Below are 27642 nucleotides of genomic sequence, written 5' to 3'. Positions count from 1 at the left end.
TTAAACTGTACTAGTTATTCCTTAAGAATACTAACTCCCCAGATGAAATTTCACATAAACAACAATGAAATATCATTTTCATACATTATGTTTATACAATATTTCATCTGAATTGTGAAAGTTTGGGACTAAGTTTGGAGAGTGAACTTTTAGAGGATGATTTATAAAATACAAAGAGTATAATTTAAAGATCCTAATTACTTGACTTCTATCTTGATTAAAGAATTTACTTTGTACCTTCTTATTGTCACTGATTCTAGAAGTAAATAGCTTAAAACCCTCTAACACATTAAGCACCAGTAAGTATTTGAGTAAAACAAGCACAAACTTGTTCTTAAAGACAAAACAAACTCCAAGGGAATTCTGTCCTTATTATGCTAAACATGTACAAACATAGTTCTGGGGGCCTTCTATTCCTAAATATTGGGTGCCCCAAAAGTCTCAGGAGTTTTATAGGGAAAGAGTTTTATACAATTTGAAATATTATATAAGTTAGTTAACTTACCATGTAGCAAGGAAACTTCTATAAGCAGAGTTAATTTCTCACATGAATGAAACATATTAGAAGTTATCCTTCCTACCTCTGGAATTCTAAAACTTTTTATTTCATTTTTTCTCCAATGGCATTTTTTTTATCTTGTAGATCAGATCTTTGTATATCTCTCTCATCAATCCTAGTAGACTGTATGATTGTATCTCCTCACATAACCAAAGACATAGTCCTTTTTGCATAGTAGCAATTTCATGTTTTTATTAATAAATGACCACTGATCTATTATTGTGAGGTCTTCAGGATGGCTTTTCCCCCCTTAAGGACAGAAGAAATCAAAAATCCACATGACCCAGAAATCAAAAGGGCAGTAAACTGAGGGTCAGTTCAAGGGCATTCAAGAGACCCGTCTTCTTTTTGGCTCAGTTGCTGTCAAGAAACATTTATTAACTAGGATGTCCCAGTCACTAGGCTAAGTTCTCTGGATACAAAGAAACAAAAGACAGACCCTGTGTTCAAGGAGCACATAATCTAATGGATGTGACTTTGGTCAAATCACTTCATTATTTTGATATCAATTTTCTAATCTGTAAAATTAATTGGGTTAGTCTCCTTAAACTTCCGATTTCTAAAATGGGGATGGTTTTGAAAATAAAAGAGACTTGACAATTTGATCACACACTACTTGGCATATAAACTATAAATGCCTTTTGATTGCCTGATATCAATAAACCACAAACTAGACACTGTGTTGTTTCTTTTATATAACTCCTTTAGATTTCTCAGCATATACTCTGAGTTATTACTTCACACCTCTCAGATTGGCTAAAATGACAGGAAAAGATGATAAATGTTAGGAGGGATGTGGGAAAACTGGGACACAAATGCATTGTTGGTGGAACTGTGAAATAATCCAACCATTCTGGAGAACAATAGAAAATTATGCCCAAAGAGCTATCAAACTGTGTATATCCTTTGATCCAGCAGATACAAGATTATAAAACAGATTATAAAAGAGGGAAAATGACCCATATGTGCAAAAACGTTTGTAGTGTCAAGAAATTGGAAATTGAATGACACCCATCAATTAAGAGAATGGCTGAGTAAGATATTATATATGAATGTAATAGAATATTATTGTTCTGGAAGAAATGCCGAGCAGGCTGATTTCAGAAAAGCCTGGAAAGACTTACACAAAGTGATGCTGAGTGAAGTGAGCAGAACCAGAACACAGTAACAAGATTATGTGATTATCAACTATGATGGACTTGGCTTTTCTTAGTAATGTGGTGATCCAAGACAATTCCAATAGACTTGGGATGGAAAATGGCATCTGCCTCCAAAAATAGAAGTATGAGAACTGAATTGGATTGAAGCATAATATTTTTACCTTTTGTTATTGTTCTTGCTTTTTCTTTCTCATAGTTTTTTCCCCCTTTGGGTTTGATTTTTCTTGTACAATATGACAAATGGAAATACGTTTAAAAGGATTACACAGATTTAACCTATATCAGAGTGCTTGCTGTCTTGGGGAGGGGAGGACAACCGAGGGAGGGTACAATACAAAGTCTTACCAAAATGAATGTTGAAAACTATCTTTACATGTAAAATATTTCTGGGCATATCTTAGGTACTCAATAATTGTTGGGTGAATTTACAGAAAAGTGAAATTTCCAAAAAAAAAAAATCACAGGAATTGATAATTTGAAGAAATTATGGGACAACACGTGATTGTCTTTAATTTTCTTTTCCCCTTGAACTCTATTGGAGCAGTTTTTACTCCTCCCTATCTCTTCTAGCTATTATTTCACTGGTTGTTGATTTCCATGTGACTGAGTTAAGAAAAGAGACTGTTTTGTTTCGTGCTTAGTTTCTTTTGTTCAACTTTTTTTTTTTTTTTTTTAATAGGCATGAGTTGGAAAAGTTTCTCTTCCGATCTCTCCATTTTTGGACTAAAATGTATGAGGGCCCTACATTGCATTTCACAAACGAACAGCTAAAAACAACACTTAAAAACTCTCCGCTCTTTCCTCTGCTTTGAGCCACGTCTGGCCTAGCCAGTGAGGCTCGAAGGGGGAAACATGAAAGGTCTGAAAATGTGAGACACAGGTAAAAAGTGAGCCTCCAAACGTCTAACATGTAATGACCATGACAAAAAAGGAAAGGGAAAAACGGTGTGAGGGAGGAGAGAAAAATACATATTTCCTTTTTAAGTAAATTCAGGTAGAGAATACAAATACGTTTTCCTCAAGAAGCTTTGTGAGGGAATTGGGAAGGGGAGCCTAACGCTACTTTAAGTTAAGTATTTGCTAAGATAGAGTCACACTGTCTCCACATTTACCTTACCTTCTGCTTTTCCGCAGGTTTTCCACAGAAACAGACCGTCTCTCCTAGTAAGTCACTTAGCCTTCCTTACCTTCGCACGCATTTATCGATTGAGGTGCGGGTTCTTTAGTAGACGGGAGGGGGAAATGGGGAGCGATGATTAACAAGGGACACCCCCTCCGCAGCACCCTCCCATTTAGAGGCTGCCCTTTCTTAGGGAAGGTTTGCAAACATCCTCTGGCTAGCCAAAGGGCACCCAGGCTCTTGCGCACTCTACAGATCATTCTCCCAACCTACATCAAACACAAGCAGCCCAAAGGTCCGCTCTCGCGCCACCTTTTCATTACAGGAAGGGAAAAAATGGGGGAGAGACTGACACAGTAAAGGAATGGATTAATCACTTCTTCCTTACATCAGCACCTCCCCTTCCCCCCAACTCCTCCTTCCCTTCAACCCCAACTCCACACTGGAACACTCCCTCCCCACACAGACACTGATACATTTTACATAGAAGCTCGATAACTCCCCATTACCCCAGACTCTCACTCCCTTCCTCTCGGCCTGGGGATCAAGGCGGGGACTAAGGCAGTCGAGCGAAGGCCGGCTCCCTGATAAGAAACGAACTCTTATTGGCCCCGATGCCGGGATGTCTCTGTTCCGGCGTCTCTCATTGGTCGGCCTCCTAGAAGCCCCTCCCCTCCCTTCCCCTACCCCGTCCCTCGATTGCTCAGCTCTGGCGGCGGCGGCTGCCGGGCCCTCCCCCGCCCCGCTGTGGTGAGTGACTGACTGAGCGTGTGGTGTCTACGGCGGTGTCAATGGCTCCTCCTGCCACGGAGCAGCAGCAGCGTCGGCAGCAGCAGCAGCATCAGCATCATCATCATCATCATCATCATCATCATCGGCGGCGGCGGCAGCAGCAGCCACAGCAGCAGCAGCAGCAGCGGCGGCGGCGGCAGCGACGGGGCTGAGCAGGAGGCGGAGGAGGAGGCGGCGGCGGCGGCGGCGGCGGAGGAGGAGGAGGACCCCGAGGAAAGGCTCCTTTAAGGAGGAGGAACGACTACGCCTCTTTTTTTTTTCTTTTTTTTTCCCCCCCGGTCTCCTCCCTTCACCCTCGTTTCCCCTTCGGTGAGGAGAGAGAGGGGGGGAGGAGAGAGAGGAGGCCGAGGAGAGGAAAAAAAGATTCCTCACAGAAATCTCTTTGAGGGGGTGTGGGGGGGTGGCAGAGGAAGAAAAAAAAAAGGAGCCCGGCGCCCCCTGCTCCCTCCCTCCCTACTCCCTCCCTCCCGCTCGCTCGCTCTCTTCTCCTCCTTCTCCCCTCCTCACCCGCCCGCCCACTCCCCCCAGCCGCCGCCGCTGCCGCCGGAGACCGTGCTCGGGAGACGGCGGGACCGGGATCGGGGTCGCGATTCTCCTCGGGATCCCCGAGCGGGCGGGCGGCCGTCCTTTCTCTCTGTCTTCCTCGGTTCCGGCCTCGGCCTCGGCCTCGGCTCCTCGCCGCCCTCGCCCCTCCCTCGCTTCTCGGCCTCCTCTCTCTCCGGGCGGTGTGTCGGCCCGCCGCCCCGGCCTCCTGTGCCGCTCTTGTCCCCGGGGCCTCTGGGTCTCCTCGGGGGCCCCCTCCCCCCCGCCCCTGTGTCTCCGTGCCTCTCCCTCGCTCCCCTCTCCTCTCCTCCCCCCTTCCGTCCCCCATCTCCCCCAAATCCCCGGGTGTGGGGTGTGTGTGTGTGTCCCTCCGCCAACGCCGCCACCTCAGCCCGGCAAATGAACTCCGTCCGAGCCGCCAACCGGAGACCCAGGCGAGTGTCGAGGCCGCGCCCGGTGCAACAACAACAGCAGCAGCAGCAGCAGCCACCGCCGCCGCCTCCCCAGCAGCAGCAGCAGCCCCAGCCCCAACTGCAGCAGCAGCAGCAACCCCAACCCCAGCCGCCACCTCCGCCGCCGCCGCCGCAGCAGCCCCAGCCCCAGCAGCAGCAGCAGCCTCCGCCGCCGCCGCCGCCTCCGCCGCCGCCTCAGGAGAGGAACAACGCCGGGGAGCGGGGTAAGGCTCCGCGGCCTCCTCGGTCCCCTCCCCCGCTCTGCTGCCCCCGGCCCCGGCCGCCTCGACCGAGGGGGGAGGGGACAGCGGCTCTCGGGCCCTGGGTCTCGGGGGCGGGGGGGGGGGGGTCGGGGGCTTCTCGGAGAAGGAGCCCAGCCGAGGCGGGTCTCCCGCTGCCGCAGTGCCCGGCCCGGGCCCCTGTCGCCAGGAAAAGCCCCGGCTTCCCCACTCGCCTTGGCTCGCGCTCAGGCCGCGCTTTGTTTGGTTTCGGGGGCTCGGCACACCCCCCCTTCCCCCGTCCCTGGACCCTAGAGGGAGTCCGGGGATGGGGGGGAGTGAGGGTCTCACCGGGCTCTCCCTCCTCACTCATCCCAGGGTTTGGGCACTCTTCCCCTTCCGACGGAGACCGGGGAGGAAGGGACGGGGAATGGAATTGCCGGTGTTGGGTGAGGACTTGGTCTCCCTCCCTCCTTTCATAACCGGGTTAGTGAGCCTCCCCTCTTCGTGAGGATCGGGGATCCCAGCCTGGAGATGTGGACCCGGGAACTTGTTTGTGCCCCTCCGGCCCCGCTTGGCTCCCTAGTCACGGGGTGGGGGGGTGGGGTGGGGTGGGGGCAGCCGTGGCTCTTCCAGCCCCACAGTGTTTGCTGCGCAGTTTGGTTTTGGTTACAGAATCCCGGGGAGGGGGATGGTGTATGAGAGTGGGAGTTGGGGGGAGGGACCCGTTAAATCTAGACCTTTAAAATAAATAAATAAACAGACCATCGGCCATTTCCAGCCCCCTCCCTCTCTCATGGTGCAATTACCCCTAGGCTGTTTCTTCTAATGCCCCTCTTAGCCTGCCCCTTTGCACCCCCTCCCCCTTTCAGCTCCTATTCTCTGGCCCAGCCCGGTCTGCTGGCATGGACTTAATACTCCTACCTTGGAGCAAATGTCTTGGGGGAGAGTGTTGTGTGTCTTGTCCAAGGCCTACAGAAATATGTCAATTGGACCCAGCACTCAATATGGTAACCACCATTGTCTAAGGGGCCGAGGGCTCCTCGAATTGAATTCCTGTTTTAGTGAAATGATAGTTATTTGGGAGGTCGTGAGGTGGGAGTGTGCCCCGGGTCACCAAGCTGCTGAACTGTTCTCTTTTTAACTAAACGCGACCAGTGGAGGGGCTTGTTCCCTGTACCGTATTTGCAGCTTTGTTGTTTTAAGGAGGAAGAGAATTGTTAGGAGACATTTTGCATGTTGTATAGTTGAGAAGATTAGGTTTTAATTTTTTATGCATTGGTTGTCACATCTCGAATGATAAAGGGAACTAATTTTGAATGCAGTTACTGTCTTGGAAACGTGGTGTGTGTGTGTGTGTGTGTGTGTGTGTGTGTGTGTGTGTGTGTGTGTGTGTGTGTGTGTGTGTGTGTTAAAGTGATGGCTTTTTTTTTTTACTTGGTCAAAATATTGACTAGATGAAAGGAAAATGTCAATTTACAAATTAAGTTTACCCATTTCTTCCCTGATCAATATGAAAACTGTCATTGGAGGGCAGGTTATTTTGTATAACATGAAAGGATGTGAGGCTGCAAATCTAGCTGAGGGTCTTGTCCAAACTCTAGAAATTCATAGTAATTTATTGATTGATGAATTGGAATGTTGTTTTCATCATGTCCTTTTTGTATGTGACATGCATACGAGTTTCTTTTCCCAAGTCTCACTCAATAGTCATGTGTTTCCCCTGTTGACACTTCTATAAATAGTTAAGAAAAAAAATTTTTTTAAATTGATTTTGTATCAAGCACTATAAACATTCAGTCTTGGTGTTTTGCTAACAATAAACTTGCTCAAGTTGTATTAATTTGTCAGTAACCTTGCCAAAAATTCTTTTGATCCAGTAAACCATAATTTAGTCAACGTGACTTATTTAAAAATTTTTTTTGCTTTGACTCATTCCCCAGAGTCCCCTTTTTAGACTGCCATTTAATCTACTGGTGAACACTAAACTTTAGTTAATAGCAAGCTATTTATTAAAATTGATTATCTTTGATATTTTTCTTTCAAATCCAGTAGCTGCTTTTCATTTGAAGTGAAGTGATGATCTAGATTTGGAAATTGTAGGTTATATGCCAATAGTTAGAGTTCCTGTCTTTGTTTTTGATACTTATAAACTATCTGATGGTACTTATGAATCAGACTTTCAATAAGTAGCAAGCCTTAATAACAAACAATTCATTCTAGGATCCTTGCTATGCAGTAAAGAGCCACCAATTTGGGAAGGCTTTCTTTTTTTTTTTTTTTTTTTTCTCTTTTTTTTAGTAAAAATATTGTCTCAGATCTAAAAAAATCTTTAATAAATTGCTTAAATTCAGAGAATGGTTTTAAAATTGAATAAATTGTCGAGCCAATAAGCAAAAAACTCAGGTAATAATATTCGTATGCTAACTTTATCTTAAACCATGAATACATTTTTCTTTGGAAACTTGAGTACTTTAAAAATAGTTTTTAATTTTCCATATGAAAAGTTTTAGGTGTATATGGAGAAGTTACAGGGGATATTCCTTTTATTGTTAATTTTTCTGGCTTCCATTATTCAAGGTTTGTAATACAAATGGCTAGATGTATGTGTGTGTGTTTGTGTTTTAAGAGATTTTATATTTTATTGAATTATATTGCATAAATATATAAGAAATGACTTTTAATGACTTAGTGGGTTTTATTGCATAAGTATATAAGAGACTTGGATCAATTTGCTACTACTATATTACTATATTGAGACTCACTCACTGGTTCTAAAGATAAGTTCAATGCCAGTTTATTTTCCACGTAAAAACTTTTTTTTTTTTCTGGTAGATATGTCATGCTTAGAAGGATAAATAGATGACTGTATTGGTGTACCTTCTTTTCTGTTCCCTTTTCCAAGAGTTATTTTAGCATCTAAAATTCGTGTTACCTTTATTTTAACTATAGTTTTCTTCATGACCAATTTTTGAGAGGTAGAACACCTTAGGAATATGATAGGGAATCTTTTAGAAGTTCTCCTGGATTCTTGGAGAATTCATAAGGCTCTTTACCCCCCTTTAGGAAATGTTGACAGATATATCATAGGATGTTGCATTTATCTATAAAGATCCTTTGTCAAAGGCAGAATACTAATTGTCACACTTTGGGTCTATCCATTTAAATTCTTGAGCTTTGAATGTTATTCAGATACATATTTAGCTAATGGAAAATAACCGGAAATGCTTCATAAAGGAGAAGACAAAGATTTGTTAATATAAAAATTGGTTATATTCTAGGGTCTAAAACAGTTAGGCAAAATGAAACTGAAGGTAGTGTGTTCATTACTTCAGAAATGTTTGACAGTCACTATATTTTTAAAAAATTCATGTACTGAGTTTATATTCTTTACACTGATGCTGTTCGTTAAGTTTTGCAGAATTGATAAATTATTTGCTTATTCTCCTAGATGGAGATTAAGTAGCTAAACAAGTATATTAATAGTTGGAGTAAATAAGATTTTATTCTTGATGTTTAATTTTTAAAAAAATTAAGTAGGTGACAATTTTGTATTTTTAATTATTGAAAAACTTTGATGCTCTTTTTAAAGACAAAAAGTTTATTATGCATATATAGTAATTGTAATTCAAGGAAATTTTTCGGGGTTCTCATGATCTTTTGGTTCCTAATCTTAAGGGGACTCAAGCTATTTAAAAAAAAATTGAAAATATCTCAGCTATAAATTGAGCTGCTTCTCTGTTTTGTAGTAGGTTTTTTTTTTTTTTTTTTTTTTTGTTTTGTTTTGTTTTTGGGAACTTCTTACAACAAACCTGTACCAAGATTCAATATGAGCTTTTAATAATATCTTAGAACAGAATTGGGAAAGGGGATTCCTGGAGGTCCAGGTCTTGAGTTCTGATTGGCCACTTTTTAAGGAATATCTTCCACTTGTAATCAGCTACCTTCTGGTTCTTTTGCAAGTACATACATTCCTAACCTCTACTCTTCCTCCCCTTTCCCAGTTATATATTCTTTTGAAACTCATGTAGCTTTTAGGAGTTCAGGTCAGAAAACTGTACTCTGCTTTCCAGAGTTTAGGTAATTATGTACCTTGGAGGACAAGGGTGATGAAGAAAAATTCTTTGGCTCTTGCTTGGCATGCCAAGTTGGGAAGAATATAGTTTTCATAGGTTTTGAAATCATTGAAGTTTTTCAAGAAGGGTCTGTGTTCTCTTTCTTCTTGGGAACTTTAGCAGATTAGGAGAGGTGACTAACCTAGAGATCATCTACCTCTTAAGGTCTTAAATTATAGAAATCTCAAGGCTACTGGGTCACTGTGTTATGGAACTTTATTTTTAAAAATAATAAGATTTCAATGAACAATCATTTTATTTTATGAACTATTATAATGCTGAGATCCCTTTCTTTGTCTCTTTTTCTTAGTCTTCAACATGTACCTCTTGTTTATCATATTATTTTGTGTTTTCTAAAGTCCTTGTATAGTACTACCATTGCTCTCTTAATTACTTTTGATTCTCTTTCAATATTCCAAAGATACAGCAGTTTTGCTAAGCAACTTTAGTGCCATCCAAACACACAGTGAGCATTCTCTATTTTGTTTGTGAAATGGCTTTAGGATTGAAATTATTTGGGTTCAAATCCTATCTCTGACACCTAATAGTTTTGTGACCTCCAGGGAAGATATTTACAAGCAACTCTAAAACTATGAGTAGCCTAGCAATTTCTGCTCTACATAAATGGAGGGATTTTCTACACTGGAGGTTCCTACACACAGGAAATCACAGGTCCAAAAAAAGATCACCGATTAAATGAGTAAAAAATATTGTTCAATGTAGAGCTATTCTCTGAAGTAGCATTCAAAATAATCCCTTAGATTGATATTGAGACTTTGAGCATTGCCTTATGCAAATATAGATGGTGCTGAAGCCAAGTTTGTTCATATCTAACATGGTGAAACTATCAAGTGGTGATGTGAATGACTAGAGTTTTCCATGTACAAAGAGAAGAAATGGGTGAATTTTCCCAAGATTACTCATGAGTTCAGTAGTTGGGTTTTTTAGTGTTTTGGTTTTTCTTTTTCTTTTTTTTCTTCCAGTTCATGGCTACAGGCAGAGACTGTTTTTAGAAGAAAAATGTAGGTTAAATGAATGTTGGACCAAAATACTAATTTTAAAATCATTTTTGACTGGCTGTTTTCTGGAGCAAATTTCCTGTGTACTAATGTATATACTGGAAAAGCTTTGGGATTTTTATTTCCCAATCATGTACTTGTACTTTCCTACATCTCTTAATTTTTGAATTCCATCTCTTTAGCCCCTATTGAAAAGTTCCCAAGTCCCAACCAAGTCATTAATGGAACATTTAATCACAAAATCTGGAGCTCTTTTTTTAAGGCTTTATGTTCTTAGATCCCAGCTGTCTACTGCCTTTGGCCATGATGATCATCCCATTCTCCTGGATTTCTTTCTGCCTAGCCACAAGTCTACTCTCCTCTCCTTATACTTGCAATATTCTAAATCAAAATAGGAAATACCTATCCTGCCTTCATTCCTCCATATGCATTATCTCCTCTATTAGAATCCAAATTTCTAGAAGCCAATGACTATCTTTACTTCTGTTTGTACCCTCAGAACTTGTCAGTACCTGGCTCTGGGAAGCATGGCTTTTCTTTTATACATTAATTCTCTTTTGACTTCCCAAATACCACTCTTCTTGTCCTCCTGTTCTCTGGTTTCAGTTGTATCTAACTCCTTGCAGCTCCATTTTGGGCTTTTCTTGGCAGACAACTCTTTTTGCAGATGAGAAACAGAGAGGCAAGCGGGGTTAGATGACTTGCTTAGGGTCACTCAGCTAGTATTTGTCAGAAGCAACATTTGGATTCAGGAAAGCAAGCTTCCTGACTATAGGTCCAGGGCTCTATACATCATGCCATTTAGCTGTTCATCTTATCCTCCTACCCTCTATAACTGCTGCTATCCCAGCCAATAAACATGGGCTATGTGCCAGTCATTGCCTTCCTTCAAGTCCCAGCTAAAATTCCAACTTTTATAGGAGGTCTTTCCCAATCCTTTGCAATTCTAATTTTCCTTTTATGTTCCTAATTACTCTGTACATAGCTAGTTTATACATTTTTTGTTTATATGTTGCTTCCTTCATTAGATTATAAATTTCTTGAAGATAGGGATTGTTTGTCTTTTGCCTTTGGGAAATGCCTTATTTTTTGGTAGGGTGGGAAGAAGGAGATGTTATAAACACCAAAAAGAAAACCAATCTCTGGCTTGTGGGAGTTTACTATCTAAGGAGGCAAGATTGCACACAAAGGGAAACTGAAATAGGGGTGTATAACTAGACCTGAGCCTCTGGCACAGTGAAAAATCTGTATGAAATGCAGAGATGACTGGGCTGGGGACTATTCTTATATGGAAAATTTGGGAGGAGCTCTTTACCTTCATTGCAGAGGGCTCCCAGAGCCAGAAGATGCTGATGAAATATGATTATTAAGGCTAATGCACTCTTTCTGGATATTGAGATTCCTGTTGGTGTGATGGAGAAGTAGAAAAAGGAATGCTCTTCTATACTATCTTATTGATTCTTCTCCCCCCCTTCCCTATGATGTTTGCTAAGACAAGGACTTGGGCTCTCTCACTCTGTCTTGTCCTTGGCAATCTCACTTACTTTTGTGTAGGGTTAGTTAACATAGTATAGTTTAGCAGAGTGCCGGATTTGAAAGCAGACCACTTGGTTTTCAAGTCCTGGTTCTCTTACTTCAGATATGGCATCAAGTAAGTCTTTTTTTTTTTTTTGTTTAAATTCTTTTAAGTAGGAAATTTAGACTAGATATCTTTAAGGTCCTTTCAACTCTAAAATCCTTCTGGATGTTTATACAGATAATAATGAATTCTAACTCTAGCTCAGGCTTTCTTTTCTCCTGTGCTCTAGAACTTCAGATCTGTTTGGCTATTTCACTGCCACTTCAAACTCACTGTGTTTGAAAGTGAACAAATTATATTTATCCTCAAAATTTTGCTGTTCCTTCTGTCTTTGTTAAAACTTCATTTTGTCTTTGATTCTACCATCTTCTTCATCTGTCATTATTTTAACTTATCAAGTTTTTTTCCCCCTATTTTTGAAGTCTCTTTCCTGCCTATCTTCTGCCATTTCCACTGGTACCGTATTAGTACAGATTTCAATACCTTCTGACCTATCATAATAGCTTCTTAACAGGTCATCCTGTGCCCACTTTTAGCTACTTTCAACCCATCCTTATGATGGCTTGTCCATCTAAAATTTGCTGGGCCTCTCCATTCTAGACCCTATTTCTTTCCATCTTAATCTGTGTATTTTATTCTGCAGCTTCTCTTAACTAAATGATCTTTTGTACAAATACTTTACTTTCCTCCTTCCACCACTGCTCAAAGCAAAAATCACCTATACCACATTTTCTTTCTTTAAAGTCCATTCTTTAAAGCCTAATTCAGATTTCTTCTATGAAGTCTTTCCTAATTTCCACCAGATAATAATTTCCTTTTTCTTGTTATACTCACATAGGATTTTGGCACTCATATTATAAATCAATGAGAACATTGAGGACAGGGAATTATTTGGGGGCCGGGGTTGTGGGGGATGGTCCTCAGCATCTTGGACATCATATATAAGTGTTGAATTAAATTTTGTATGAATTAGGCCTTACTGCAGTGTAAATTCTGTATAGTAATGGTTCCTATCTAAATTTCATATAAAATAATGCTGTGCTCAAAGTGCACTTTGTTCATTTAGTTGAATCTGTGGAATTTAACTTAAGAAATATGCTTCTTACACTTAAATTCTCAATATATTTAGTCTAAAGAAAATAAAAACATGAAAGGAACTGGTTTTGTCCCATATAATTTAATCAAGGTTAAGAATATTTTAAAGCAATTAATTTTACTTTGAAAATCAGAAACTGCATTTTCTTAATTAGAAACATTTAATAAAATTTATTGTAGTTGCAAAGTACATATTCATATGAATATGCAATCATATTAATATATAAGATATATGTCTATCTACTTTGCAATAGACATATATTTTATATATAAATGTGATTCAATTCAGCAAATCTATAGTAGGCATATATCATATGTGAAAATCTGTGCTTGATGTTGAAAAAGATAAAAAGTTTGTTGATTCAAAATTGCTTTTGGGTGAGTTTATAAACTAAGTAAGTATGTTTCCTCCCATACACACACTAGATATATAAATAATACAAAATAAATAGATAACTACCTCATGTATAAGAGAAGCTTCTCTCTGGAGCCTAATGGATGCATCCAAAAATAGGTAGAGCTTCACTTAATTTAGAAATGAGATTTCAAAGATGGGTAGGGAAATATGATTGAATGAAGTTTTTGATTTCTTGTTATTTGATTTTGCCCATTAAAATTTAAGAAAAGAAGACGTGGATTATTGAATAGATGGGAAACAATTCTCCTTCACAAAGACTTGGGTTTAAGTTTTGTCTCCACACTGTATTGGTCTTCTGATTCTGGGCAAGCCAATTAATGTTTCAGTGCCTCTGTACAATTCTCTAAGACCATCAATTTTTGAACAGTTGCTAATTTGCATTGATAGATTGAATTGACGTACACATATGTCACAGATTGGTGTTCTTCCTTCTTACTGATATTTTGAAGATAATTCATTCTTGGGTCTTGGAGCTTTTTTCTACTTGGGAGTTAATTTTCCTGTAGTGTCTTATGTGGTGTTGACTAAAGTCCCATATGAATAAGAACATGAATTCTGAGGTATGTTTGGTTCAAACATGCTTAAAAGTATATGACTGGAGAAACAAGATGTTCTTATTGGGAGGTAAGGTCATCATTTTTATGAAACCTTTGGTATTAGTATTTCTAGGAATTAATCAGGCTAGTCTATTGTCAATCATAATATATCTTATCCACTGACCCTGAATGTTTAGGGACATTATAAGAGCTCTTCAGGTAATCTGGAATTTCAGCAACAGTGGAAATAACCTCATGTCAGGAAAGGGGACCTTAAGGAAAGTCACATCACAAATGAAGTAGTTGGATCATTTTTCACCTAAAGTCTACATCAAGAGGATGTAGACTACATTATAGGAAACAAACTTCTGTTGGAGATGAGGGTAAAATCAGTCCTGCTGATAGACATTTGAGCCTTTAAAGTGATTTGCACTTTTGGCACTTTTCCATTATAAATTCTCCCACTAAATGAATATGAAATCAGGGTTTGCAAATGATTTTCCTTGTGGAAAGTGTCCATTAGTAATATAAGGGTCTGAAAAGCAACTAGTGCCAATTCATAAAAGAAAGCATTGATTCTTTTGATTCTAGTTTTTGATGCAAAAGCCTTGTTTGGATGGTAGAGTAGTTTCTTCCTTGTGCCTGTTTAAAAGTGTAAAGGATTTAGGTTCCTTGTCCAGTGGATGGTCAGCTATTGTTTAGGTAAATCTATCATTAGGACAAGTTGAGTAAGGCAGCAACTTGATCCAGATCTTCTGACTTGGGGAACTTCGGAATCTAATAATTAGAAAGATTGGCTTTTCCCCCTCACCCCCCAGTTCTATCAGCTTGGACAGGTCACTGGCATGCTTTCCCAACTGTAAAACAGGAACAGTAATATTGACCACTTAATGTTCTGTGTAAAATGATTAATAGAAAATTAAGAGCTCTACCTTGCTGTGTGCTTTTGGGCAAGTCATTTACTTAGCATTTTAAAGCCTCAATTTATTCATCTGCAAAATAAAGAAATTGAGCTGTGCCTTATGTTTCTCTGGTTTAGGGACTTGCTTCTGAGTTTAAAGTTAATTATCTGAACCTTTAAGGTTTTGCTTCTAAGCAGTATTCACAGTGGGATCGAAAGGCGATTTGATGAATAGAGCCTAGGACCTGAAGTCAGAACATTTACTAGCTGTGTGACCCTGGGTATGTCACAACCATTTTTGCCTCAGTTTCTCATCTGTAAAATGGGTTGGAGAAAGAAATGACAAACTACTTTACCATAGTTGCCAAGAAAACTCTGAATGACATCACAAAGAGTTAGACAATAATAACAACAGTATTCGCTGTATTATTAGAATGTATAAACTTCTATTCTCTGAGAGAACTGAGTTTTAAGAAGATGTAACTTTTCTTTGACTATTTTTATTCACTTGTTACATCTTGGAGATTGGTAAAGCCAGGTGTGTGAAATACACCTAGATATGAGTTATTCATTAGAGATAAAATAACATTGTTTCTTCCAATTTAATTTGTATTGTCTTATTGAAGATGGTAGGATTCTCTGTGAATAAAGATTTAGCAGGTGAAAAGTGGGGGGGGACACTTTAGGCAAATCTCCAGTGATGTGGAAGAATGTTCTTGACAGAAATTCAAAGTTTATCAATGAAATTACTATTCCCTTAGTTAACATTGAAATCTGCATTGTAAAATCTAAAGGTCTTTTCTCATTCTTCATCCTGTGTTATCTTCCACCTTCATTCACTCTCTTCTGGAACTCTCAAGTTTTTACTAAATTGCTCTTTTCCTGGTTCTTCTACCTGTCTGACTAGTCTTTCTTAGTCTCCTTTTCTCAACTTTCATCCAGAGCATGTTCATTAAGCATAGGTTATCTCCCATAGATTCTGTCCTGAGTCTTTAAAATCAGCATTACAGAAACTCTTTCCCTACATAAATTTCCTCCCTTCTTCTCATCTTGCCTTCCAGTTAGCCAGGTGGGCAACTACCACATCTTCACTTACACTAACTCCACAGTATGTATGTCAAGTTTTTCTCTTTTTCTTCTTTCACAATATTTCTTTTATATGTCCTCTTTTCTCCAGTCTCACCTCATTCCAATTTATTCTTCACTTACCTGCCAAATTGATTTTCCTAAAGAGAAGATCATGATGCCTCCATTCCCTATTAGTACAATACACTGGCTCTGTTCTTCATTGCTCCCAGAATCAAATATTAAAAAATATTCTTTTTGACATTTAAAACTCTTTACAACCTGGAATTTTCCTATCTTTCCATTATTCTTAAACTATATTCCTCTACACATGTTTTATGACCCAGCTTCTTATGCTGTGATTCTCGACCCCATGTGGGGTCTAATAACTCAGTGTGAGGGATTGCAAAATTATGATTTATTATCATTAATGTTGATTTGTGTACATAATTTATATACATGTATGGCTGGTATTACATAAAAAAATTTTGAGCCAAAAAAAGGGTCATAAGAAAAGTTTAAGAAGTCCTGCTTTGGGGCAGCTAGGTGGCGCAGTGAATAGAGCATCAGCCCTGAAGTCAGGAGAACCTGAGTTCAAATGCGATCTCAGACACTTAATGCTTCCTAGCTGTGTGACCCTGGGCAAGTCACTTAATCCCAGTTGCCTCAGCCAAAGGAAAAAAAAAAAATCCTTCCACTTTGGCCTACTTGTTCTTCCATATGACACTCCATATTATTAAGTTTGCAGTGAGTACCCCTCATGCTTCAGATGCTTCCTCATATCTACTTTTTCTCTTATTTCATCTATCTTTTCCTTCTGCAGACAGTCTTTCCTAGAGCTCTAATCCTTTTGAGATTACCTCCCATTTACTTTTGTATAAAAAGAATTCTTTGCTTATTGTTTCTCCGTCCCTGAGAACAAAATTTTTTTTTTGGCTTTTTTTTTTTTCCTTTTTTAAATTTGCCAGTGCTTAGCACAGTCCCTAACGTGTAGTGTATCCCTTAATAAATGCTTTTTGACCAACTTGACTGATAAATTCTTATTGACTGACTGAATTTAGTCAGTCCTGTATGTAATTTGAAGGAAATGATCTTCTGAAACAGGGATGGTGGTGGTGTTGCAAGTGGTGCACTAGGGGCACAGTGAGATGGCAAATATCAAGGAAGACAAGGAAATATACTAGGATCACATGATGGACAAATGGAAGCTTCCATTTAAGAAGTTAATCAAAAATTCTTATAGTTGATAGAATCACAAATCTGAAGTTGGAAGGGAGAAATTTTGCAAATGTGGGTCACTCAGCATTGAAAATGTCTTAGTTTTGGCATAAGAAATGTGTAGAACTTTGGAAACTGACCCTCAGCAAGGCAATTCAGCAATCATCTATTAAGCATCTATTAATAGTGCAAAGGCATAATGTCAGGTGATGGCAATACAGACCAAAAAAAAAAAAAAAGACAAATAGTCATACTTCTTAATGCTTATGTGTTCTGAAGAATAACTGAAATAAATATGCAGCTATCAAGAATGCTTTTGTCACTATTGACATTCATTTGGAATTTAAATTCCCTATTTTTGTATTTGATAATCAAGGATAGCTTAAGTTTCCTTGGTTGTATTCATACTTTTTTCATCTACAGTTCAAACTATTTCTCCCTTACCCTACAATTCTTCCAAATCATTTACTAAGGCTCTACTGTTGCTATCATAGGAATCTTAAGTTTTTATCTCAATTTATTGAAAATAAATTGGAGCAGTAGCAACAATGGACAGAAGATTCCCCAACTTTGGATTGTATGTAAGGATCTTTATCTTAGAATGTATTTTTTTTAAGAAAATTGTTATTAGGTGATAGTTGAATATGTAGGCTAGTCCACAAAAACCTTTTTAATGCATAATAGCTATTTACTACAGTATTGAGTATTAGTGTGTGTTCTGGATTCTTGGAAACTGAGCACTGTCCCTTCAGAAATAAAAAGAATAAAGAGCAGTTCTAGCTCTTTATTCTCCAAGATCTTTTGATATTTTTTTTTTTAGCTACAAAGCCAGCTATGGGCACAATTCAAAATTAATAAAATTTCTTTGATAACTTCTGATAAATCCTCTTCTCTAATACACCTTTCCTGGAGTGTTTAGTGCCCTTGTACTAGCCTAAGCCCTCATACTATGGCATCCTAATTTGACTTGTTCTCTCTAAAAGTGTTTTGTGCTCCCAAATCAGCCAATTTTTTATAGCTTTTTTTTTTTTTTTTTAAGCTCTTGGAGCTTGGAGCTGGGCACCTTATTTTACCTAAGCAATGTGTCTTTGCCAGAGCTTTACTCGAGGTTCCACACAAGAGTAGGTTTTTATATTTGTTGAATTGAATGGAAATTCAGTGCAAATTAGCTGTTTGGAGTTTGAAAACTCTACTTGAAATAATTCATATCTGATGTGTGAATTAATCATATCAAAAATTATGGAGGTTTTGTTATGTTCTATAATAGAAGGTACTTTGGACTGAAATGAATCTCTTAAGTGGAAAAAATTCAGGCTGTATGAGGGTATGAGTATATATGAGTAAATTTAAAAACATTTGGTCTCCTTAGGAGTATATTTTGAGGTAATAACTATATGGGTTCAACAGTATCTGAGGAATTGTCCCCATAGTCAGCTTCCCTTAGGTATTCACAGTCTATTCCTTCTTTTTACTGTGGTATCCATAGACCATTGAGACAGTGGTCATAGAAGGTGTGGAAGAAGTGTTAAGCTAGCAGAGTGACAAGTTAGGGATTAATTCTAGATGAAAATGACTTGATAGTAGGGTTAGTGGAGTTAAGGAAAAATTTGTCCACATTTGAAACTAATATTTTAGAAAAAATAATTCTTTGTCCATTTTTTGTGTGGTTATTTTAGTAAAGAGTTTCTTTTTTAAAAATATAGCTTTTTATTTACAAGATATATGTATGGGTAATTTTTCAGCATTGACCCTTGCAAAAACCTTCTGTTCCAACTTTTCCACTCCTTCCCTCTCCCCATCCTCCAGATGGCAGGTAGACCAGTACATGTTAAATATGTTAAAATATATATTAAATACAATACAAAGTATATGTTAAATACAATATATACATATCCATACAGTTATTTTGCTGCACAAGAAGAATTGGACTTTGAAATAAGGTAAAATTAACCTGAGAAGGAAATCAAAAATGCAAGCGGAAAAAACAGAGGAATTGGAAATGCCACGTAGTGGTTCACTCATTTCCCAGAGTTCTTTCACTAGGTATAGCTGGTCCTATTCATTATTGAACAAATGCAATTGATTTGGTTCATCTCATTGTTGAAGAAAGCCAGGTTCATCAGAATTGATTATCATATATTATTGCTGTTGAAGTGTATAATGATCTCCTGGTCCTGCTCATTTCACTCAGCATCAGCCCATGTAAATCTCTCCAGGCCTTTCTGAAATCATCCTGCTGATCATTTCTTACAGAACAATAATATTCCATAATATTCATATACCATAATTTAATCAGCCATTCTCCAACAGTTTCTGGCCACTACAAAGAGGGCTGCCACAAACATTCTTGCACATACAGGTCCCTTTCCCTTCTTTAGGATCTCTTTGGGATATAAGCCCAGTAGTAACACTGCTGGATCAAAGAGTGTGCACAGTTTGATAACTTTTTGACCATAGTTCCAAATCACTATTCAGAATGGCTGGATGTATTCACAATTCACCAACAATGTATCAGTGTCCCTGTTTTCCCACATCCCCTCCAACATTCTGCATTATCTTTCCCTGTTATTCTAGCCAATCTGACAGTTGTGTAGTGGTATCTCAAGAGTTGTCTTAATTTGCATTTCTCTGATTAATAATGACTTGGAGCATCTTTTCATATAGTTAGAAATAGTTTCAATTTCTTCATCTGAAAATTGTTCATATCCTTTGACCATTTATCAATTGGAGAATGGCTTGATAGGTTTATGGATGGCATGGAATAATACTTATTTCTGTGATTCTCAATAGATGGTGCAGTCCTTAGAGCACCGGTCTTGGGGACAGGAAGAGCTTAGTTTGGCCTCAGAGTCACTTAACCTCTCTTTGCCTCAATTTCCTCATTTGTAAAAGGAAGATGATAATAGCACCTACTTTGAAAAGATGTGGAAATGTACATGATAGTAATTATAAAGTACTTAGCACAGTGCCTGGCACATAGTAAGTGCTATATAAATATTACCTATTACTATTACAATCACTGATTTTTATATTTTATTTTCAGCGGAAATAGATAAGAATAGGAACTCCTAATTATGTTGAGAGAGTAAATTTACCTGAAAAGACTTTTTCCCCTTATATTTACATATTTCTTAGTTTCTTGATTTTACCACATTGCAGTATGTCTTTTTTGTTTGTTTAGTTTAATTTTTTTAAAGTAAAGAACATAAGGGAGAAAGTATGATAGATATTTCCTTAGAAATTTTATTAATCTTTGTTTTAAGTCTTTTAGTCTTCATTTGATGTTTTAGCACTGAATTATGCCATGGATGTGATTGTAACCCTTGATAATTTTTTAAAATTACACATACCCTCTAGGTAGGTGATCTTGGTTCTTCTTTTATGCTGAGTTATAGGTAAAGTTTGTGTAGTAGAAATGGTCTAGAACTTGAAGTCAGGATCCAAATCTTGGCTTTATCCATTGGCTTATCCATCCTGTCCAAGTCTGTTAGTTCATCTGTAAAATAATAGGAGTTAATCTAAAAAACCTTTAAGATACATTCTAGCTTCAAAATTCCATAATTCTTGTCAGTAAGTAGTCACTGCCAGTTCTGCCTTCAGTTTTATACTTCTTAACTTCTCTTCCAAATTACTTAATTATCTGCTTGTCCAACTTCTTGCAAGTCCTATTCTAGGGTATAATTTTTTTTTTCTTTTTCCTGGTTATTTTCCTTGCCATTGCCACCTTATCTTAAAGTCATTTTGGTATATTCTAGAAAGTTGTTATGCAGTTTGCAAAATGTTTGAATGCATTTTGCATTCTTGTGCTTCTTTGTTTCTAATATATATGAGAAATTGCATAATTATCTTTGTTAGCAGCTCCATGTGGGATTTTCCCAAAGAAAAAATTTTTTATTATATCATAGGTTTTCATAAGCCAGCACCCCTTTTTAATTACCTCCCCCAAAAAGGTTGACCCTCTTCTTGGAAAATGGTGACTCACTCAGTCTTAATGATTTTGGTTGGTAGATGATGCTCTAAATGTTTGTTAAGTTGGATCAGTGGGGAAAAAAAGTAAAGCAGTTTTGTGGGTTCTGTATGTATGTATATATGAACATATGTGTATGTGACTGGTTAGATTGGTACTAATGAACATAGAACTAAAGAGGTTCAGGTCATGGATTTGAGCATTCTGTGGAGTTATGTGTGTGTATTCTTGAGCCAAAGGGATTTTGTAACACTGAGAATATTAGTAGAAATTCATTAATGCTAGCTAACTATATTTTTTTTCCTTTTCCTTGCAGTTGCAAGTTTTTTGTTTAAGTAGATGTCATATTGAAATTAGATTAAATTATTTAAATTAGATATTAAAAAGTGGAGATGAACACATGCTCTGGAAAAGCCCTGTTATAAGATTATCCTTAAAGTCCGTGTTATAAGATCCTTTTGTAATTTAATATGCTTGACATCTTTCTGGAAATTAGAGTGGTTAGACCAGGGTTGTGTTGATCCAATATCTTAATAGTTGTTCCACTATTTATGTGCTCATTCACTATACCAGGCACTTCAGAATTGCTATAGTTTAGGAATAAAAGTGAGATTCAATAGCATTTTTGTAGAAATAAATGAAAAATAAGGCCCCAACCAGATCCTACTTGGCTGGGTAGAGCAGGTATTTGTTTTAGTAACTTCCTAACTAAGATTTCTTTCTATAGCTTAATTAGAAGCATTCTGGGCCTAATGAGCAATGTTAGGGGTCACAGATCTCAGAATTTAAAAGTAATATATTTTAAGTATTGCCAATATATATTGAATATTCAGTACTCCAAGTTAACTTCTCTCTCTCCCTCTCCCTTTTCCTTTCCTCCTCTCTCTCCTCTCCCCAGGGCAGATATCTGAGTTGAAATAGATTTCAGTATTATCAGTGGTGTTTAAGTAGTCTTTTATAGTAAGTGTTGTGCCAAATTCTCCAAAAATGTGAGTTTAACAGATATGATCCATTTTAACTTTGAGAACTAAATATTTAAAAATAAGTTAAACCACTACACCATGTAGTTTTCTGGAATTGTTTGGACTATAAATCAGAATTTGATTATTTTTTTTTAAGAGGCAGAAGAATCCTTAGAGGTGAGGTAGTCTTTATTATTAGGACTTTGAGGTCCAGAAATGTTACATGACTCCATGCATTTACCTTACCAAAGTCATTCGTTTCTCCCCCATCCTTCCCTCCTACTAGTACTTCCTTCCAGCACTTTTTTTTTTTTAACAGCATCATCTGCTAAGTATATTTATTTAGTGTACTACCTCTAAAAGTAGCAAAAGTAGGGATTATAGATTTAAAGTTCCAGGTAAAAGTAAATCCTAGATAAATAACCATAACTTGAAGATCATGAGTTTACTTATAAAGTCATCAATTGCATTTTAAATTCCAAGGAGCAAGATTGTTTTCAGAGAGAGCATTTCACATTTTAATTCAGGGATCTACAGTTTAAGGTGAGGTAAATCATATTTGAGAAAGCAGTCTTTGAATTGAGGTAATGAGGGGTAGTACTTACAAGACCTGTGAAGAACTTATGTCAGACCAATTTGATTTTTGTCCTTGTAAAAGTTCCCCAGGTCTTTTAAATGATAAAAAGTGGAGCAACTACAGCAAGACAGTAAAAATTAAGATTTTTTTTATCTTATCTTTTGGGGGGTATTGGGTGAGTAACAGTGTTTACTCCCCCCTGCCCGCCCTGAACTACTGCTGATTAATAGCTTTGATTTCCTGGATTTCCTCACCTAGGCTGATTTACCCCTGTATTAGAGTATATCTTTAGTAGAATGCAGTTTTGTTAAAGTCAGGGAAGAGAGATTTATATAGTTCTGTTTCATGGAAGTTGATTCTAGACTTAATAGTTCAGTCAATAATTTAGATGAAAAGAGAACATAAATTTGCAGGTGATATTTATTTAGGTGAGGTTAAGAAATATTTAGAAATAAGACAACTTTGAAAAATTCGTGAAATAGTCTTTAGAAACAGTAGACACTTATTTGTGGGACAGTGTTTAGAGAGATCTTATGCAACTGGGCTTTTTGATCTTGAGTCACCCCATCAAGTTGAAAGTTCAACAACCACTCAGATCTGGCCCAATGCTGATTTTCTCACTATTTCCCTGACACAGGTGAATACATGCTTCCTTTGGAAGGTTGGTAATGTGTGGGGATCTCACCATATTGATGCTATGTGGGACACTATCCACCACCAAAATGGTCAGAGACTCTCAGGATAAGGAAAAACAAAAGGGGTTTTATTATGAGAAAGGCCATCTCCCATCTGACAAGGTGTTTGTTTGTAAGAGGAGTTCAAAATAAAAACTGCAGAATACAAGATTAAATGCCCTGACCTTTAGAAGACCCTCCCCCCTTTTCTCTTATTGTTTGGGGGAGTTGGACCTTATAGTGTAACCTAGAAATAATAATAATAATAATAATAATAATAATAAGTTTTTAATTTAAATTTCCCTAGAGAACTACAATAGGAGCAGATATCCTCTGATAAGAAAATTCAAAGAAGTACTTAAATGATAATTAAGAGGTGATGGGAAACAGGTGAGGGCACTTGCAACTTTTAGCTGTAGCTCTATTTTTATATATCTATTTGTATATCTATTATTATAAAGTTTCAAGTCACAATTATATAAAGGTATATTCTTATTAGAGTGTCTTCACTGTTAATTCCACACAATGCTGTGGACATCCAATCCACTATTCCTGGCTTTTAAAAAAAAAAAAAAAAATACTGGCCCCAAATTTTTTCTCCTGCTCAGAGAACAGATTGAAAAAAAATGGGCTTGATTGTATCTGGGTGGTAGTTATCTATAAAGAATTGCTTGGGTGGAAAGATGAAAAAAAACCCAGATTAATAGATGAGTGAGAGAGGTTATATGGCCTTGTTCCATGAGTTCAGGTATTTCTTTTAAATGTTCTTAATTCTTTCTGTAGAGAGGGTACTAGATTAGATGTTGATATTTCATCTTTAGAATTTTATGGTCATGTTGTTTCTTTCCAGAGTTCTTTTATAACTTCTCGGTCTTCTTTAACTAACAGTTATTTGTATAGCTTCCCAGTAGCACTTTAAAAAAAAAATCCAGTGTTATTGCCTTTTATTTCCACCTTATATAATGACTAAGGAGAAAAATTTTGATAAATGATTAGATACTTCTTCCAGTGCTTCATCTATCACCTATCACAACTCCTTTTCCTGTTCTAAAACTGTTTCATAAATATTCCATACGAGATCTTTCTAATGTGCTTTTAGGTGTTTTAATGTTTTTCATACTATATAGTACAATACTATATGCTGTTCTTCTGTTATCCTTCCTTTTTGCTTTATAAGTTGTCCTTTTATGCTTCTGGCCATACATTTCTTTGATATGTTTATGCCAGTTGTTACATAGAAGTCATCTTAGTATTATATTGTAACCTACTTACTTTCATCCACTTTGTGCATCTCTATTGCCCACTGCATTAAAATGCAGTTTAATTTCTTAGAGGTCAGGCAATTGCATGGAGTAGTTTAAAGGGCTGTATAATTGATCAAATTCAATATAATCATTCAGTGTTTCTTAGTTCTGGCACAACTTGATATCTCTGCTTCTATGGGCTTTCAAGATACATGTATGTATAGACTAACTCCCCATCTAAATGAATATCATTCTTAATGTATTAGGCCTTTTGCTTTTGAATATCTGATTGAGGATGTCAGCTGCACAAAGTATTTGAAGAACCTAGCATTTAATAATGAAGATTCCTTTTATTTAGACTCTTCTTAGGATAGACATTTCACCATAATAGTAGTGAACAACCTTGATGAGTTTGTCTTCCTACTTTGTTTCATTTTATTGATAGAATAGACTTTTATGGTTATATCTGTTAAGGAATCTTAAGTAATCTAACTATATGCACTGCAGATACTTAAAGGAGACTTTTTTTGCTACCAAATCATATGTGCATTTTAAAAAGTCAATATAATTTATACTTTTCTTTATCATTTATGTGATTATAAAAATGTCTGCTGTTGAAAATCACCTGTGAAAAAAACTATCAGTTCGTTCTCGTTTTCAACAAGGATACTTTAAAATGGTGCATTGAATATTTTCATCTAGGTTTTCCGGAAATTAAAAAGTAGACATTATGGCACTAAGTGGCACAGTAGATAGAGCACTGGTCTTGGAATCAAGAACAACTGAAGTCAGATTCAGCCTCAGAAACTTTCTAGTTGTGTGACTTCAGCAGGTCATTTAACTTTTGTTTCCTTAGTTTCTATAAAAAGTAGGAAGTAACACTTCCAGGGTTGTTCTGAGGATCAAATGGGATAATATTTGTAAAGTGTTTAGCACACTGCCTATCACATAGTAGGTACTTTATAAATGCCAGCTATCATCATCATTGTTGTTGTTATCATTCATGCTTTGGGGTAATAATACTATTTGTGCTTTTTTTCCCTTATTCTTTTCAATTTTCACCTTCTTTGAGATGAATTGAAAAATTTTGCTCCTCTAGCATGAATTCCTTCTTTGTGTATTTGGTCTGCTGCAGTTACTTTCCCTGACATTATTTAAGAAGACCTGAGTTCAATTACTGCCTTTGGATTGGATAAGTTACTTTAATTTCATTGGACCCCCCCAGTTTTCTCATCCACAAAATGAGGAACAAGTATGTCTGTCTAAGGCTCCTTTCAGCTCTAAATCTATAGTCCTGCAAGTGCTATTTTCTCAAATAGCACCTTGATGAGGTTTCAGTATCATTGATTGAACTATATTGTAATTGAAAAGCTAGTAAATCTGTGCTTTTTTGTTTTTGATTATGTTTCTTTTTGGTTTCCAGTTTTTGGATTTCATGACAATTTTCTACAAGTTCATTTCCACTTCTGCCATTTTTCATTGTTTTGTGAGAGGATTCTCTTTCCCTCTCCCTGACTTTTCACTAATGCAACTGTTCTTATTTTACTCCTCCTCCTCCTCCTTTTTTTCTTTCTTATTCCTCCTCCTTTTCTTCTCCCTCTTACTTTTTCTTTTCCATCCCCTTTTCCTTCTTCTCTTTCTCCTCCTCCTTCTACATAATTCTTTCTTTGTAATGTGTCTTTATAATGTGATTGCCATCTAAGATATCAAGGTCAAATGATAGCCCTTGTCCTCTAGAACCTTGCATTCTTTTGATGAAAAAATATGCTTATAAGTAAATACAAAATAATTGCAAAGCAATCTAACTACTATGAAGAGCAGCTTGCCAATAGAATAAGAATTACATAAGACGCAAAGAATAACCAGCATTTATATGGTGTTTTAAGGTTTGCAAAGTACATGTATCATCTCATTTGATTTTTACAGCAGCACTGAGTTAGGTGCTATCAGTGTATCATTATCTTCATTTTATAGATGCACAGTGAAAAGGTAGGGAATAATATGTAGCATTTATTTAGGGTTTTAAGGTTTACAAAGTGTTTTATATACATCTCATTTGTTGTTTTTTTTTTTTTTTTTCAACAACTGAGTAAAACAAGGCACTATATTATCAGTATCATTACCCTCATTTTACAGGTGAAAAAGTAGAAATTAGGAACGATTATGTGATGTGCCCAAGAACACAAAGCTAATAAGTGTCTGATGCGGGATTTGAATTCAGGTCTTACTGTTTCCACGTTCAGGACTCTTTATCAAACATGCTGCTTACTGAGAGTAAAAGGATGGGCTGAGCCATGGATTAGTTAGAAACCATGAGATTGAAAAGAGAATTTCTGGCTTAGGAATTCTATAAGCTCAGTGTCTTATAGGATCAGGTGTTCTAGTAGATTGTCATGTTCTTTTTTTTCCCCTGAGGCAATTGGGGTTAAGTGACTTGTCCAGGGTCATACAGATAGGAAGTATCTGAAGTCAAATTTGAACTCAGGTCCTTCTGACTTTAGGACTAGTGCTCTATCCACTGTGCCACCTAGCTGCCCCAAGGTTGTCATGTTCTTTATAATAGCAGAAATCTATCCTTAAGAAAGTTGTGGTAAGTTGGGGATTGGGTGAACATAAAAGGGAGAACAGAAATGTCAAGGAAGGCTAGTGATGGAGTATCGGGGCTAGGCTGATAATAGAAAAAAAGGAAGCATGTTTAAGGTATTCATGATCAGGTAGGTCAGCTTTGCACTAGGACTAATTCTGGTGTTGAATAGCAGGTGATCCTTCTCTTGGTAGCTGAGCTTTAAACTAATGTTCTTTTTTTGTTAGGCTGATGGCCAGGAAGAGTATTAATAATAATAATATATAATGCATCTGTATATTGAGACCTTTGAATATTCTACCAGCTATGTTACATGAACAAATTTAAAATTAAGTCTTTCTGTTTATTATATCCTTGAATTTATCATGCTATACACAAGTAATTAAAACTGTTTTTGGGGATAAATTATTTGAAGAATAAAAAGTTGTATTATTTTGAAGTTGCTGATGCTGATAATTCCACATTGATAATTTCTTGAATTAAATCTCTTAAACTAATTTGAGAGATCTTATTAAAAGAGAAAAATATAAAAGTTTCTTGTATGACAAATACAGATTTTTTTTTTTCATTAAAAAATTCTCTGAAAATTTTTTATAGTTTATGGACAAGTTCCAAATTCAATATTTGTAAATTAAAGTAAATTTACGAATTAAATTTGCGAACTAAACTAAAGGTTGCAAAGTAAATTCATAGAACATTTTCATATCATCTCTTTGTGTTTTCAGAAATGTACTCTTTCACTAGTTAAGTCTCTGGTTACTTTTGCTATTTGTCTTTTTCTTTCCTTTCAATTCAGATCATTTTTGTAATTTTCTTAAATCTAGCAATTTTCACTAACTGATAA

General features: G+C 37.2%; 1 protein-coding gene across 4 annotated transcripts in view; it reads left to right on the top strand.

Annotated features, from left to right (window-relative positions):
* The first annotated feature begins 3631 nt into the window (after nt 1-3631).
* FBXO11 (F-box protein 11) overlaps nt 3632-27642 on the top strand; it is a 115440-nt gene continuing 91429 nt past the window's right edge. For 3 of the 4 annotated variants that reach the window (XM_074286781.1, XM_074286782.1, XM_074286780.1), the window contains exon 1: nt 3866-4850. In XM_074286781.1, the coding sequence (XP_074142882.1) occupies nt 4574-4850 (277 nt within the window). In that variant the 5' untranslated portion in view covers nt 3866-4573. Of the gene's footprint in view, nt 3753-3865; nt 4851-27642 lie in introns of those variants that run through there. The other variant, XM_074286783.1, reaches the window with a different exon arrangement.

This window comes from Sminthopsis crassicaudata, chromosome 2 (assembly GCF_048593235.1).
Source record: "Sminthopsis crassicaudata isolate SCR6 chromosome 2, ASM4859323v1, whole genome shotgun sequence".
Taxonomy (NCBI): Eukaryota; Metazoa; Chordata; class Mammalia; order Dasyuromorphia; family Dasyuridae; genus Sminthopsis; species Sminthopsis crassicaudata.
Note: the sequence above shows the minus strand (reverse complement) of the source record. Positions and strands in the feature narration are given on the sequence as shown.